The 16806-nt window shown below is 38.5% G+C and overlaps 1 protein-coding gene across 1 annotated transcript in view; it reads right to left on the bottom strand.

Annotated features, from left to right (window-relative positions):
• Positions 1 to 16806, bottom strand: part of HSD17B12 (hydroxysteroid 17-beta dehydrogenase 12) — a 179734-nt gene that overhangs the window by 61878 nt on the left and 101050 nt on the right. Inside the window, exon 4 of the mRNA XM_003920012.4 lies at positions 2113 to 2220. Coding sequence (XP_003920061.2) covers positions 2113 to 2220 — 108 coding nt within the window. The remainder of the gene's footprint in view (positions 1 to 2112; positions 2221 to 16806) is intronic.

Raw genomic sequence — 16806 nt, 5'->3', positions numbered from 1 at the left:
CCCTTCAGCCCTGTGGCAACCCGATGGTCAACATTTTCCATTGCCAATGCCATAGCCCCAGAGCACCTATAGTTTCCATTTTTAAAAGCAGCTAACTAAAACTTACGCAAAACTAAACACAACTGTGATGAATTTAACTATTTCTGAAAGTAAGTCATTCTCCAAGAGCACAAGTTCAAAAGAAGCAGTAAGAATTTCTCCCTCAGTCTCTACTCATTAGGGATTCTCAATCTCCCTTCCAGCCTAAGCCAGCCTTTATCCCCTAGTCCATCGCTAGTTTGAAAGGAGGTTAAGATGAACCATGACAGTTTCCATACTACCTGGTAAGTTATGATTGCTGATTCGGATTTTTACAGATGTGAGTGTTGACTTCTGTATTCCAGATCTAGACTGAGGAAGTCAAGATTTTTTATAGATGTCAGTGTTACTTTACGTATTTCAGATCTAGGCTAAGGAAAAGGAAATTGTGAAGGACTCCGGCAATACATATATTTAGAGAAGAACACACAGACACAAAGGCAAAAACTGGACCTGTGTTTTCATTCATTTTTGCCCACTGGCTTTCCTACAAGTGAGGGAGTAGTGATGTTGGTATGTGTGGCATAGTGATGTGTGATATGGACCAGGCAGGAGCTGAGAAAGGATAGCATGTGTAAGCCGGGGTTAAACCTAGGTGCAACAGTACTATATGGGGCTATACTTGTCTAATTGACTTTTAACAACTGTCTTATCTATTATGGAAACTATGTAAAAGACCATTCTTTTACAGAATGAGGAAGGGAGATAGGGTCTTAATTACTACAGAAATGTTAGAAAATGTTTAAAAAAAAAAAGACCTTAATTTAGCCTCCTTTTAAAGTCTAACTAAACAAACAATGGCAATTAGCTGGTTCTCACCAGTTTTGGCAATGGGATAAACAGATATAATGAGGAAGTTTAGTTTTTTCTAAACTAGATGCCCTGTTTCTAGAAACGACTCTCAAAGAGTGGTGGGAAAGTTAACAAAGCCCATCTTTTTTCCTATAAAATTTTCTGGTGAAATGTTTCCATAACAAAGTTCAATATTCTGATTATCTAAATAAAAGGTAATAAGAGCAAGGTAGCTGAGCTGTAACAAAAGGGGGTATAAGACTTAGAAAAAACAAATACAAGACTGAACCCCAGCTGAACCACACAATATTTATGTGCCGCTGGCAAATCACTAATCTCTCTAAACACCACATTTTCACCTAGGGTAGAGCTCCAGAGCAGATGAAATTTGGTCAGGGTGGATGGGAATCTTATTTTTATTTTTGTATAAAGCAGAGATATACATGTAGTACATAATCGGATATAGAGTATATGTGTGGTATTAAAATTTCATGAGAGTTAGATTAGGGGAAATCTCTAAAAAGTCTTCTCAGGGGGGTAATAGTGAACAAAAGGCTGAATAAACTATTCTAAGCCTCATTTCCTCAACTGTATGTAAATGAGTCAGTACCATCCACCTTAAAGGATTATTACAATATAACTACCATCAGCCCTATTATCTGTGGGCTCCACATTTATGGATTCAACCAACAGTGAATCAAAAATATTGGGGGAGAAAAGAGACAAATCAAAAATATTGGAGGGGAAAAAAATTCCAAAAAGCAAAACTTGAGTTTACCAGTGTGTCTAATACTACATTAAATCTGCACAAGTGAAGTGATGTGTAGGCATTGCTTTAGGTATTGTAAGTAATCTAGAGATGATTTAAAGTATACAGAAGAATGTGCATAAGCTATATGTAAATACTAAAGAATTTTATATAAGGAACTTGAGCATCTGCAGAGGTCCTGGAACCTATACCCATAGATATTGAGGGATAACCGTGTATCTAAATACATACAGAGAATGAAAGAAATAACAAGGAAAATAACCAAAACTGTATGTTGTTAATATAGAACTAAAAACAGAGATTCAAATGCATAAATTAATGTCATCTAGTGATATTAATCATTAATAATCTTATGTAATCATAAGACAATTTTTTCACTAGTCATTTTACCATCTAACATCCAAAGAGATGATGTAAAATCGTAAAGTCAAATAATAAATACAAGAATCTATAAATGTGGTAAAAATACAAACCTAAGACGCCGATTTCGAGACCAGCCAAGCCTGTTTCAATTTTATCATAAATGTCTTCTGATGCAAAGTCAACAGCAATGGTTCTTGTCTCCACTTTGAATTTTTCTTCTAGGGAAAAAGAAAACACAAACAGGGAGAGATAGGGAAAATTAATACATGGCAGTGAGAACTAAAGCATTTGATAGAATTATCCTTTCAGATCTTTCCCCCTACCCAATTTGATATAAAATTTAGACCAGGATAATTTTATGCAATCATGAGACCACCTAAGAGATGATACAGAGTCAATACATTAGTTCTGCAATAAAAATTTCAATGTCATCACCGACAGCTGGCTGAACATTCCTTAATCAGTTCTTCTTTTGTAAATCAATAATGAGAACTACTTTTAGACCCTTAGGTACAAATAATACATCATAATTCATATCATAAAGTTATATACTTTTTTTTTTTTTTTTTGAGATGGACTCTCACTCTCTCACCCAGGCTGGAGTGCAGTATCATATTCTTGGCTCACTGCAACCTCTGCCTCCTGGGTTCAAGCAATTCTCCTGCCTCAGCCTCCTGAGTAGCTGGGATTACAGGTGCACACCACCACGCCTGGCTAATTTTTCTATTTTTAGTAGAGATGGGGTTTTACCATGTTGATCAGGCTGCCCTCGAACTCCTGACCTTGTGATCCACTCACCTCGGCCTCCCAAAGTGCTAGGATTACAGGTGTGAGCCACTGTACCTGGTCAAAGTTATATACTCTTTAAATATTAATTGTAAATTGCTGCTTTGAAACTTCAGGCAGAAGTCTTTCTGTTGTAAAATATTTTAAAGTGTGATATATTAAAACAAAAAGTCTATCTGATCACAGTGGAAATAAATGAATGTGATCTTATTGTAATTTGGGAGCTTAGTTAATAGTTAACAGTCACTACATTTTAAAATCCATACAAAATGCACAGTAATAAAGCCATAAAGTGACACAAGAAAGACCTCAGTGTTCTACTTTGCACAAGTCTATTAAGGTCCAAACAGTGCTGATGAAAATAATAGCTTCAGAAATGAGACCCTGGAGAAACAAATCTCATCTGAATTAATGCAGAATATTTACTTTTGCCTTCACTAGTTTGCCCCTCTGAAGAGAGCACAGGCTTTGAGGTCACACAGACATGAGCACCAATTTCATTTCCACACATATTTGCAAAATGACGTTAAGCAAGTCACACAGCCTCCTTGAGTCTCAGCCTCCTCTGTTGAAAATGAAAGTAACTCTACCCAACTGATAATGTAAGGCTCACGTGATACTCATGGTATGCAGACAGCATTCTATAAAGGCTAGTCTCTCTTCTCTCCTCAACCATTTCTATTCAGTTTACTAGTCCAGTGAACTAGAAATGCTCATTCTTTAGAACTTGCTGAGAATTCAAAAGAATTAATTTTAAAATCCTGCTTCCAAAAATAAATCTTTCTTCAGTCAAAGTCAATGTCAGTTCATCACAGAGCATGCAGGATTAATCCTCATAGGAAGTATCTGTTCCTGACCTAAAAGGATTTCTGTCTAAAACTAAAGAGCTGGTTCATGAGAGATCTGATTCTTAGTTAGACTCAATGAAAAGTACTGACCTAGGTAGAAATCCATGAATAAACTGAAGAGAAGAATTGACCTAGAAAATACCTTATTTGGTGTTAACGGTATACTTACTTTTCTAATATAAATGAGTTATATGTGTGTTCATGTAATGGGAAGTCAGACACAGAACTGTGATTTCACAATAGCTAGTCCAACATGTCTACTATAAATGTTTCACAGAATTTACCACCAGTAAACAAAGAACGCTTAGTTTATTATAGCCACAGATTCACAAGGGGAAAAAAAAGCCCCAAACAAAAGGTTAAAAATACCTTTTTTTAAATTAAAAACTTCATTCAAGAATAACATAAGATAAATTTATCTATTTATTTCGAAAAGCAAAGTATTTTTCCATGCTAGTACTATGTATTGACATTGAAGAAATTTTCTATCAGTAAAAGCCACCTCACAACTCCTGAACCAAATTCACTCTTCAGTAACTCACAGGATTTGCTGAATGTACATACTCACATTGCAGAGTTTTGTATAGATATGTTGCTAAAAAGATTCAATGACACTTTCACAAAGAAGGTTATTTAGTAATGAACCAAAGCAAGCTCTTCTTTGTATTCATAATAGGATAGGCAAAATGGCTTCTGCTACAAGTTTTTCAGGTTAATTAAAATTTCTGAACTTGTACCTAGATTTCCAAGAATCATGTTCTAATGGAGTGAACACTGCCTTTTTAACAAAAACAACTTTTCTTCATTGCCTCTATTGTAAGCTTTTCTTTTTTTTTTCTTAAGAGATGGGGTCTCAAGCCCGGGCTCAAGCATTCTTGATACTGGGCCCACAGGCACACCTCATTGTTCCCAGCTTTTTCTTTTTAACATAGGTCAGATTATGACACCCACCTCTTCACAAACCTCCAGAGATTTCCATCTCACTTAGAGTAAGAGCCAAAGGCTTTGGCAACAGTCTAATAAACGGCGTGAGTTTGTTAGGCTGAACTCGCCTCCATCTACTCTCCCCGTTGCTCCTCAGTTCTAGCCACACGAGACCCTAGCAGGTGTTTAAAGACAGAATGTTGTCCACGTACACTCAGGACTTACACTTAGAGTTTCCTATGTTTGGAATGCTCTTCCACATCCCTTGTCTCTGTTGGGTCCTTGAGCAAATGTTACCTTCTCAGAGAAGCCTGCCTTGCTCACCCTTTATTAAATGCAACCACTCTCTCCTGGCACTCCTCATGCCCTTCCCTGCTTTATTTTATACCATTGCACTTGCTGCCTGCTAATATACTATGTAGTGTATTTTAATAATGTACATGCTTATCTATATGTCCTGACTCGAATTAAGCTTCAAAAAGACAAGGACTTGGTTCAGTTTTGTTCAGTTGCTCAACGATGGCACAAATGATCTGGGATCTTCCCACCCTTCTCTCTTTTCCCTTAGGCTAGTTCCTTTTCTGAAGGGCCACTACCATTCCATGCACCGCATGTAGATAACAGTGCTTGGAGGCAGAAATCGTATGTCTCTGTGATATGTCCCTTTTACATAGAGAACAATTCCCCCAGAAGAATCCAACAGATTCCCACCATGTTTCCTTTCCAAGGACTATGGTACATGCATGCTCTTGACCAGGGGCATGGGTAGGCTTTCAGAATTCCATGAACTGCCTCCACCTCCACCATCAAGTTCTGTGAATCAAAAATACCTGTGCGGCCAGGCGCGGTGGCTCAAGCCTGTAATCCCAGCACTTTGGGAGGCCGAGGCGGGTGGATCACAAGGTCAAGAGATCGAGACCATCTTGGTCAACATGGTGAAACCCCGTCTCTACTAAAAATACAAAAAAAATAGCTGGGCATGGTGGTGCGTGCCTGTAATCCCAGCTACTCAGGAGGCTGAGGCAGGAGAATTGCCTGAACCCAGGAGGCGGAGGTTGCGGTGAGCCGAGATCGCGCCATTGCACTCCAGCCTGGGTAACAAGAGCGAAACTCCGTCTCAAAAAAAAAAAAAAAAAAATACCTGTGCATGTATAAGAATAGGACAGGAACTATCTCTTTCTGGGCCAAGGCAATTGAATAAGAATTATAACGGAGGTTCTAGAAGGCAAAGGTGGGAGGTAGATGGCCTATGTTTAAAAGGAAAAGCCGAGAGCGATGGTGAGTGCCTGTAGTCCCAGCTACTCAGGAGGCTTGAGCCTGGGACTTGGAAACCAGCCTGGAAGTAAATCTAGGCATTTCCCCCTTCCATACCCTATTACACTGCATGTGACCCTGCCAACAGAAGGCAAGACAAATGAGCAAGAATCCTCTAACTTTAAACATCAGCACAGGGTGAATTATGCACCCAAAACAGAAGCAGATACCAGATACTTATAATGCAGCCCTCATTTCCACCTTCACACCTCCCCAACCTGTTTCTTCATAAAACCACCAGTCTACAACTCAGCAACAGTCCACTGCCAGGGAAGAATAAGCATTTACCAAAGCCTTTGGAGTAATACTTTTTCTGGGACTCTGATCCTTGCCCCATTACAAAGATCTAAGAAATGACACAGCCTCTATCTTTTTTCCAGAGTAGGAGTTGAAATAAGTTAAAATCAATATCCTACAAGTGTGTAGAATAAAGATACGCAAACAATTGGATTTGGAGGTTGCAATGAACATGATATGAACCACCCAATTCCCACCTCAAGGAAACTCATGTTGCCCTAACTGTGAGAGTATCACCAGCAGACAGCTTCTGGGTGTCAGCCTCAGCTGCAGAGTTGCCCTGACCAAGATCACGCTCTTTCCAGAGCATCCTCATCCAATGGCTGATCCAGGTGAAGGTTTAAAGTGATTAAACAGCTTATACCTACAAGATTCTGATTCCAGAAGTACAGTCTGTTTATGATATTATTTTTCTGTTCTTTCACAATGCCCTAGTTTTAGTTATTCGAGCTCTAAAATGGGTTTTGATGCTTCTAGGAGTGCAAGTCTATGTCACTGTTCTTTGTCTTAAAAAGTTTATTACTTATCCTCACCTGTTTCATCTCAGTTTTTATTGGGATTACATTAAACATTTCAATTAAATTTATGAATGACAATGTGGCATTACCTCTGGGCTCTCCATTTATTCAAATGTTTTGTTTAAATGTCTCACAGTAAAATCTTGTGGTTGCAAATTCTTAAAGAATTCCATGATGAGAAGAGTATACACCATCATAAACAGACACTCAATACTACTGATGCCTAAGGACAAGTCATTCAGTATTTGAAACCGGATGAGCTGGCATCCCACTACTTACATTTGTGGCTACATATAGTCATGACCCATCCCAACTTTGTATCTCAGATGGTCTTGGCCCACTGCCTCTCAGCCTAGTGGCTAAGACAAAACACCAAGAAGAAAAAAACTCTGGTATGAACTGCTCGAAGCAATCCACTAACTAGAAATTGAGGCAGAAATGTAACTCTGGTATAAAAAGTGGGGAATGAAGCTAGGCTGCACTGATACTATTCATTCCCTTTCTATCTTCGGTTCCACTGAAAACCAGATAACTACAATTGTGGAAAAACAGAGAGCAAATGTTATGTATCACTACAGAATAATGAATCTCCTCATTGGCCTCAAGCCATTCCATCACCTGCAAGAGCACATGCCCCACTCCTACAGTCACACTGCTGTTTATGACACAGAGTATCCAGAATTCATTCAAGGTCAAGGCTGGAATTGACAGAAAAGGAACTGAACCCACAAATAGTCTCAAGATGCTGCTAAAAACACTTCGCAATATTAAAACGAACACATTTTTAGGTGTAAGCCAAGAAAGGTGATAAATATATTCAGAATGGCCTTATATTTACTGTACTTCCAGCGCAGCCATCATTATTTTCATTTTGCTCAATAAATTGGAATCTCCTTTTAAATTTCTCTTTCTCTAAGAATAATTTTATAGATTTTAGAAGGACTTTTCCTCAAGTTCTTCCCCTAGGTGGCTTGGGATGTTCACTCTGGGAATGTTAGAAAAGAAGTCTAATCTATACTACATAAACTTGTGTGTTATTTGTGTTTTTTTTCTATTAATAAAACCAAAATATTTATGTTGCTTCTCCTTTTTCCCTACATCTGCTCCAAATAAACAGCCTGCTTTCCCCTGTAAGTTTCAAGTACTATCCATTATGAAAGTCCTGCCATATTCACCGTTCCCCACTTTTTCCATATTATAACTTTAAGATTCAAGTCATATTACTCCATCCATGGACATATTTTTCACTATTCCAGTTTCCTCCAAGGTAAAGCTATTTCCACTCTCTGCTGTGCTCCTAGAGACCTTCTATAAAGATACGCAAACAATCTATAAAACCCTCCCAGGCACTTAATATATTAAGCAAAGAGTCTCTGTTTCTTAAACAGGGAGCATCCTTTGTCATCTTTGTATTCCCTGTAGCTAGCATCATGTCTGGCATAAAGCAGAGGTCATTCTGGCTCAATGTTTGTTAAATAAGTAAACAAAGCTAGGCCAACACGGCTGATTTATTAAAATCATCTTCTCAATACTTCTTCAATTCCACCCTACAGAAATCACATCTCTTACACACTGGTAGGAGATGTCTGTATAAGACATAACATTATTTATCTTAAAATGTAAGCTAGGGTGGGGTGTGGTGGTGCACGCCTGTAGTCCCATCTACTCTGGAGGCTGAAGGGAGAGGATCACTTGAGCCCTGCAGTTTGGGACCAGTCAGGACAACACAGCAAGACTCCAGCTCTCAAAAAAAAAAAAAAAAAAAAAAAGAAAAGTTGAGAGACAATTCAGTTCCTCCATCTGTCATATATGGGTCTGAAATATCATTCTCATATAAATTCAAACATTTTGGAGTTACAAGAAACCTTAGAAACCATCCCATCTCACGAATAAAGTACTCTAGGAGCTTGGCTCTGGGGCACATATATGAAGGCTGAGGATATTTTAGTCATGGACCAATCTCCCTTATTCCAGTCTTGGAGAAGATAATGAGTTGGGGAGAGGAGACTCTTACAGAAACAGCACTATATTCAGTGCATACCAATTTTAGCTTCTTAAATCTAAATTCATAAAATACAGTTTGTAACCATAAAAATGTCTCGTGTGTTTTTTTAAAAACCTCTCCATTTTCATATAAAATTATGTTTTACAGTATTTAGAGATTTAAAAGATGCAAGACAAGTCTTTTGTACTTTCTCAATTTTAAGGGGAAAAAACAAAGTCCCCCAACCAGTTTCTCTCCAATTCCCTCCTTTTCCTGCCTTCTTTCCCCACTACTCCCAGGCCTTACCATATCTGTTACATCCCTATCCCTTGGTGGGTGGGGACATCCCCCAACAAAGAAAGCCTGCCTTATATGGCTTTGGAGAAGGTGACTGTGTCCTAGAAGGGAATAATTGATCTGACTCTGTTTTTAAAGGCCCATTTAATTACAATTATCAGAGATGCTACACAAATAATGGTCCATTTCCTTTTTTATGTTGCCCTTGGAAAAATATTCCTGACAATTTTAATCTCACATGAAGAGACCCACTTTCAGTCAAGCCAAAAAATTAATCACAGCTCATCAGGATTCTGTCTCAAACCAAACATTTCTTTATTTTAAGCCAAGGTTATTATATTTTATTCATTATAACCTCTTTAACTAGAACAACCACCTGCAATAAATAAAAACCTTATGCTACATGAATCTGTTCTAGTAATAGGATGTGAATATGTTCCATCCTTTTGAAATCTCCGAGTTCTACACTTGGTTCAGGCATTGTAGACTCTCAGACAAACCACTCTTGAAGACATTTTCATATAACAATGTTCATTTTTCTGCACTTGGTAAGCAAAAGGTCAATAGAAGCACCTGAATTTTATTTTTTCAGAGGAGAACAAGGCAAAAAAAAAATTTTTTTTTTTGAGACTCTGTCACCCAGGCTGGAATGCAGCAGCGTGATCTCAGCTCACTGCAACTTCTGTCTCCCAGGTTCAAGCAATTCTCCTGCCTCAGTCTCCCAAGTAGCTAGGATTACAGGCACCCACCACCATGCCCAGCTAAGTTTTGTATTTTTAGTACAGCCAGGATTTTGCCATGTTGGCCAGGCTGGTCTCGAACTTCTGACCTGAGGTGATCTGCCCACCTTGGCCTCCCAAAGTGCTGAGATTAGAGGCATGAGCTACTGTTCTCAACTCAAAATATCATTCTTAACATTGCTACACTTAAGATTCCAAGTGCTTATCATTCTTAACATTGCTACACTTAAGATTCATATTGCTACTGCTAGCAATATGAATGCAGAATTGACTGGAAGAGCCTAGGATACAATTAGAAGCCCTGCACATGAGTGGCAACTCAACTGGTTGTTGGCTGAAGGCCCTTCACTCAAGTCTTTGAACTTTCAAGAATACCACTTCTTAGCCTATAGAACCACAAAAAAGAATACCTGCCCTACACAGTTTTGTTTTGTTTTGTTTTGTTTTTTTCTTTTTTTATGTAGTTTCGCTCTTGTTGCCCAGGCTGGAGTGCAATGGCATGACCTCAGCTTACTGTGACCTCCACCTTCCGAGTTCAGGAGATTCCCCTGCCTCAGCCTCCCAAGTAGTTGGGAGATTACAGGCACCCACTACCACACCCAGCTAATTTTTTTGTATTTTCAGTAGAGACAGGGTTTCACCATGCTGACCAGGCTGGTCTTGAACTCCTGATCTCAGGTAATCTGCCTGCCCTGGCCTCCCAAAGTGCTGGGATTACAGGGCAGGCCACTGCATCTGGTCCATAATAATTTATAAGTTTTAAATTGCACGCTATTCTGATTAACATGATGAAATCTTGCACTGTCCTGCTCTGAATTTGAATTATACCTTTATCCAGCATATCCATGTTGTACATGCCACCCACTCTCCTCACTTAGGGTCTCTCTTGGTTATCAGATTTTTTAAAAAGAGTATATATAGGTATATAGGGTTCAGACTATCCACAGTTTCAAGCATTTACTGGGGATCTTGTGGAATATTCCCTGCAGACATGGGGGGACTCTGGTATCTGCCAGTGTCTACAAAGGTGGCTGCTTGACAAATAGTTGTTTTTTCCTTAATTGCAAAGGCTTCTGTAGGTATAATCTGTATTATTAACTCTTACCCCCTTGCATCAGCTGCATATTCTTTTTAAAGCTGACATGAACATCTGACTCTACAGTACTTTAAAAATGGATTCATTTATTACCATATCATCTGTGGAATCAATGGTTATGATGTACTATTTTTAGCCTTGCCTTTAGCGTCCAAGTATTTCCTTGACTCAATTTGCTTGTAATTAACCTTTAAATTATTGTATGTTATCTCTTCCAAGATGTACATTTTAATTCACTTTCATCTCTGAAATTAAGGTGTTTTATGATTGATGGCAAGTCATTTAATTGGTGAATTTTGTTTCTTAGTGGTTACAAGCTGCATCGTTGCTTCCTGATCAATGGTATCTCAGATTTGATGAAAGCCTGGGAATCTTGCTGATGGTCACCCTTCTCTCTCTTCTTTTGGGCGGGGGAGGCAGAGGGTGGTGGGACAGTGTATCACTCTGTCACTCAGGCTAGAGTGCAGTGGCACAGTCATGGCTTACTACAGCTTGGACCTTCTGGGTTCAAGAGATCCTCCCATCTTAGCCTCCCAAGTAGCTGGGACCACAGATGATGCCACCATGTCCATCTAATTTTGGGGATTTTGTCATATTGCCCAAGTTGGTCTCAAACTCCTGGGCTCAAGTGATCTGCCTGCTTTGAGCTCCCAAAGTGTTGGGATTACAGGTGTGAAACCACCACTCCTGGCCCACCCTGCTCTTTAATGTCACTAAATGACGTAGGTCAGCTTTTGAATGCAAAATTCCCGGTACTCTAGGGCTCATAACATTCTAACACCACTGCTAGCCAAAGAGACAAAAGATTTCCCATTCTAAACCAAGGCCCATGTGCTCATTCATTTATTCATTTATTCAAAAGCACAGGCAGCTGCAACCTGGCACAGCATCTCTCCAAACTGTAAGCTCTATGAGGGCAGGATCTGTGTCTGTTTTTTGCTCTTTACTACTGTATACTCAAAGCCCAACAGTACCTGGTACTTTATAGGAGCTCAACAAATGTTTTGATTGAATAATTCAAGAAACACATACTAGGTAGTGCCCATGTGTCAGGCTTCACCCTGAGGATAATAACAAATACCTTCAAATAAGTTATATTTTGATGAAGGAGATATGGGTAAACCCAATTGCTGCTCTAATAAATATAAACAAAGCATCAAAAAGAAAGCAACTCATGCTTGCAGAGTGCTATTTTACATAGTAGGTAACATTTGTGTGGAGCTTTTGGTGAAGAGTAGGAAACGGCCCTGCAAAGAAAAGGCACATGCAGGCAAAATCAGAAAGTGGGGAAAACACAGCATGTTTTAGGAATCCCTGTGGATGACATATGCGGTGCACAGGGAGAAGTGGAAAGAAAATTTGTAGAAGAGCTGGTGGAGGTTGTATGATCCAAGATAACAAATAGGACTAGTTACTTAATTTGTGGGATCCAGTGTAAAATAAAAATGTGGGGTCCCCATGTTCAATAGTTATTAAGAATTTCAAGATGGCAACAGCAGAGCACTAAACCAAGTATGGACCCTTGTAAGCGTTGGGTACCATGCAAATCCACAGGTCACAGGGCTATGGAATCGGCCCTATAACAAGTTTATATTTCCTCCTGTGTATTTTAATTACTCAGCAGAGGTTATTAAACTGGGAAGTTACAAGATCACACTTCTTTTTTTTGAGGAAGGAAATGACAGTGGCAGAGTAGAGGATATACAGCTTGTTATAAAAAGCGACAGGTGGCAGGCAGACAACAAAGCATCTGCTTCATTAGTCCAGTGAGAGAGGAGGGTCCCACAGAGAGACAGACAGCAGTGGGAAGAGGAAGGCAGGCTGGGCTGGGAGGGACTTTTCTGAGTGACAGCCCGCAGGACTGTACAACTGAGCAGACAAACGGCTCTAAGAAGACAGAGATGGTTTTACAACTTTGCTTTAGAAATCTGGTTAATGAAACGTCACATTTTACAGCTAAAACAGTCTTTCGAGTTCTGCATACGAGGCAATGTTCCTGTGATTATGTCTCGGCATTTTTTTAATCATATGAAATGGTTTTCTCTGTTATTTTTTAGTAAAACGAGTCTTTTCTTGAGGTAAGTTACTTCTCTCTTTGTTAGCTTGAAAAATGAAATGACTACCAAGAAGATTGGGGCCAGAGCTGACCAATTTTCCATGCAGGATAACCGTGACCTACAAATCAAGTTAGAAAGCAGAAAGAGATATTTTTGTAGCCCACCATACTATCTCTCCCTTCTTTCAAACATAAAGATAGCTAAAATTAATTAGAAGTCAAATATCACATAGTACTTTTATTCTAAAAATGCTGATTGAGCTAATTTTTAAAAAAGTAACCTCTTTTTATTTTAACCTGTCACTTTGTTCTTAAGAGATTCCACTCTGGTTTTATAAAATCTTGCCACAGGAAAAAAGTACTCTTTTCAAGGTCTGGGTATCCGACTTTGGTAGTTAGAAAAAAGAAGCTTAATGGTTGATTTTCTTTCTTTTTTTAAAAATGGGAACTTTGGGGCAGAAAAATCACCATGAAATTTAAAATTGCTATTGAGATGAGTATTTATTATTTTTTTAATTATTATAATTTTTTTTTCCGAGATGGAGTCTTGCTCTGTCTCCCAGGCTGGAGTGCAGTGGCATGATCCAACCTCACTGCAACCTCTGCCATCCAGGTTCAAGCAATTCTCCTCCTTCTGCCTCCCAAGTAGCTGGGACTACAGGCATGTGCCATCACACCCAGCTAATTTTTGCATTTTAGTAGAGATGGGGTTTCACCATGTTGGCCAGGCTGGTCTTGAACTCCTGACCGCAGGTGACCCACCTACCTCGGCTTTCCAAAGTGCTGGGATTACAGCCGTGAGCCACTGCAACTGGCCAAGTATTTACTTTATTGCCATTTACACTTAGATCAATATAGTTCAACAATATTTTGTCAAGAGTAGAATAATCTTTCTGTTCAATACAGAAAACACCTCTCTCTTTATCAAAAGAGCATAGTTTTTACATATAAATACAAAATAAAAGCAAAGGCAGTTGATACAGTCTCATTCTCCAATACCTTCAGAACAAAGAATAAGAGTTTGAAGTCCAGGCAAGGTGGCTCACACCTGATAATCCCAGCACTTTGAGAGGCAGAGATGGGCGGATCATCTAGGTTGGTAGCTCATGACCAGCATGGCCAACATGCTGATACCCTGTGTCTACTAAAAATACAAAAATTAGCACGGTGTGGTGGCACACACCTATAATCCCAGCTACTCTGGAGGCTGAGGCATGAGAATCCCTTGAACCCAGGAGGTGGAAGTTGCAGTGAGCCAAGATCGCCACCACATTCCAGCCTGGGTGACAGAGCAAGACTCTGTCTCAAAAAACAAACAAAAAACAAAGAACTTGACACAAGTCATTTTCACCCTAGGATACCCTAAAAGACACAGAGGTACCATATAAAATATGTAGAGATATAGTTAATATTCTACCAACAAAACAGGAATAATGATTACAGTTATCAATTTCTGAGCATCGACTATACGCTAAGAATGCTACTAAATAACATTATCTAATCTGTACAAGAACTTACTGGTACATTGCTGAAGTTAAAAATAAGTATTCTCACAAATACCAGTTTTCAACATTTGAAAGGTTGTTGTTTTTTAAATTTTGAAATAATCTCAAACCAGGAAAGCTGCATATACTCTATAAGTAACCTTTTTCCCCTGAATCATTTTAGATTAAATTGCTAATGTGAAGCCCAGCACCCAAAAATACTTTGATGTAGTAGTTCTTAAATTCTCGTCCATAATCCCTCCCTGAGAGTAAAAAATACTGACATTCTCTGCCCTCTTCACTATATTGACAAAAGCAATGGTGGGCAAAATCTGCTAAAGCCTAAACAAGAATCAAAGCAGTGGCACCTTGCTGTATTGGAAGTCGCTGTATTCTTCACATACTTATAGTAAAAAAGAAAAAAGTCAGTTTCATTTAAGAATATCCCTTGATGATGCAGTGAAAATCATTAATTTTATTAAATCTCTATTTGAGTACAAATCTTTTTAATGTTCTGTGTGACAAAATGGAAAGTATGCATGAAGCACTTTTTCTGTGTTCCTAATACAATAGCTGTCTTGAGGAAAAGCATTTGCGTGATTGAGTCGTGAGCTGAATTAGCCCCTTTTTTCACGCAACACCACTTTATATGAAAGAATAACTGACAGAAAAATGACACTTATTTGAATCTGGCAGACATATTCTCAAAAATGAATGAGGTGAGTTTGTTCCTTCAAGAAAAACAAGCAACAGTATTTGTTGTCCATGAAAGGATCTGAGTTTTTAAACGAAAAATAAGAGTTTTGGAAAACTTGTATCCACCTCCATAAGCTTAAGAGAAAAAACTTTTCTGATAAGACTGGGGGTGATATTAACAATTGTGATTATCTTTGGTACTGTGTCAACATTTGGAAGAGCTGCAAAATTCAGGAGCCAATATTTTCCAAGTGACCGATGCATAAAGTTACAAAGTCACGATGAACAAAGACCTATTCAGACTGTGAGGTAGAACAATGAATTTTAATACTTTAATGTCACTGAGTATAAAAAACTGATATAATTTCAGATTCCATATTGCAACTAACTTTTAAGAAGCTTTCACTTAGAATGTTTTGATGTACCAAAACAATATCCACAATCATCCAAAGAAGCTATTAAAATAGCTTTCTCTTCTCCAATTACGTATCCATGTAAAGCCAAATTTTCTTCAAATTCAACCAAAATAACAAATTGCAGCAGACTGAATGCAGAAGTAGATATGCAAATCTGTTTTATTACGCTAGATATTAAAGAGATTTTGTAAATATGAAACAATGTGACTGTTCTCACTAAAATTTTTTTGTTTCAGAATATCTATTTTCCCTCAAAATGTACAGTGTTAACATGTAAATGGTTTATTGTTATTTTTAAAAGAGTTACGTATTTAATTTTTAGGTTCCACAGTTTCAGTTTATAATGTAATAAACATCGATAATGGTATCCTACGTAAACAAAAGCTCTTTGGAGTCTTTAATATTTAAGAGTATAAAAGGGCTCTGAGACTAAAATCCTGCCTTAGTATGTATTTACTACAGTCTCCTAAATGATACAACCATTAAAATCAAAAAATTAACATTGATGAATAATTACTACCTTCTAATCCTCAGAGCCTGTCAATTTTTACTAGTTGTCCCAACAATATCCTTTACAGCAAAAGGATCCAAGTCAGAATCACCCGATGCATTGAGCTACCATTCCGGTTAGCCTCCTTCAATCTGGAACAGTCTTCCAATCTTGACCTTGATCTCTTTAACACATTGAAGATTACAGGCCAATTACTTTGTAGAATGTCCCTCAACTTAGGTTTGTGTGTTTTCTAATGATTAGATTCAGGATATGCACTTCTGGCCAGGATATCTCAGAAGTGATGCTGTGTTTCTCACTGCATCCCATCAGGTGGCACATCATTTTGACTTGTCCCAGTACTGATGATGATAACTTTTGTCTCTTATTAAGGTAGTGTCTGCCAGTTTCCTCCACTATAAAGTCACTATTTTTGCCTTTTTAATTTGCAAGTTTTTTGTATCCTGTGGAAAGGTACTTTAAGACTACATTAAATCCCATTCCTTATAAAAATTTCATTTCATTCATTTACTTATCATTATCACAATGGGCTCATGGTTTCTTTTTTTTTTTCTTTTTTTCTTTTTTTCCCCCGAGACGGAGTTTCTGTCATCCAGGCTGGAGTGCAGTGGCGCAATCTCAGCTCACTGCAACTTCCACCTCCCAGGTTTAAGTGATTCTCCTGACTCAGCCTCCTGAGTAGCTGAAACTACAGGCACGTGCCACCACACCCAGCTAATTTTTGTATTTTTAGTAGAGACAGGGTTTCACTATCTTGGCCAGGCTGGTCTCGAACTCCTGACCTCAGGTGATCCTCCCGCCTTGGGCTCCCAAAGTGCTGGAATTACAGGTGTGAGC

Source organism: Saimiri boliviensis, chromosome 6, assembly GCF_048565385.1.
Source record: "Saimiri boliviensis isolate mSaiBol1 chromosome 6, mSaiBol1.pri, whole genome shotgun sequence".
Lineage (NCBI taxonomy): Eukaryota > Metazoa > Chordata > Mammalia > Primates > Cebidae > Saimiri > Saimiri boliviensis.
Note: the sequence above shows the minus strand (reverse complement) of the source record. Positions and strands in the feature narration are given on the sequence as shown.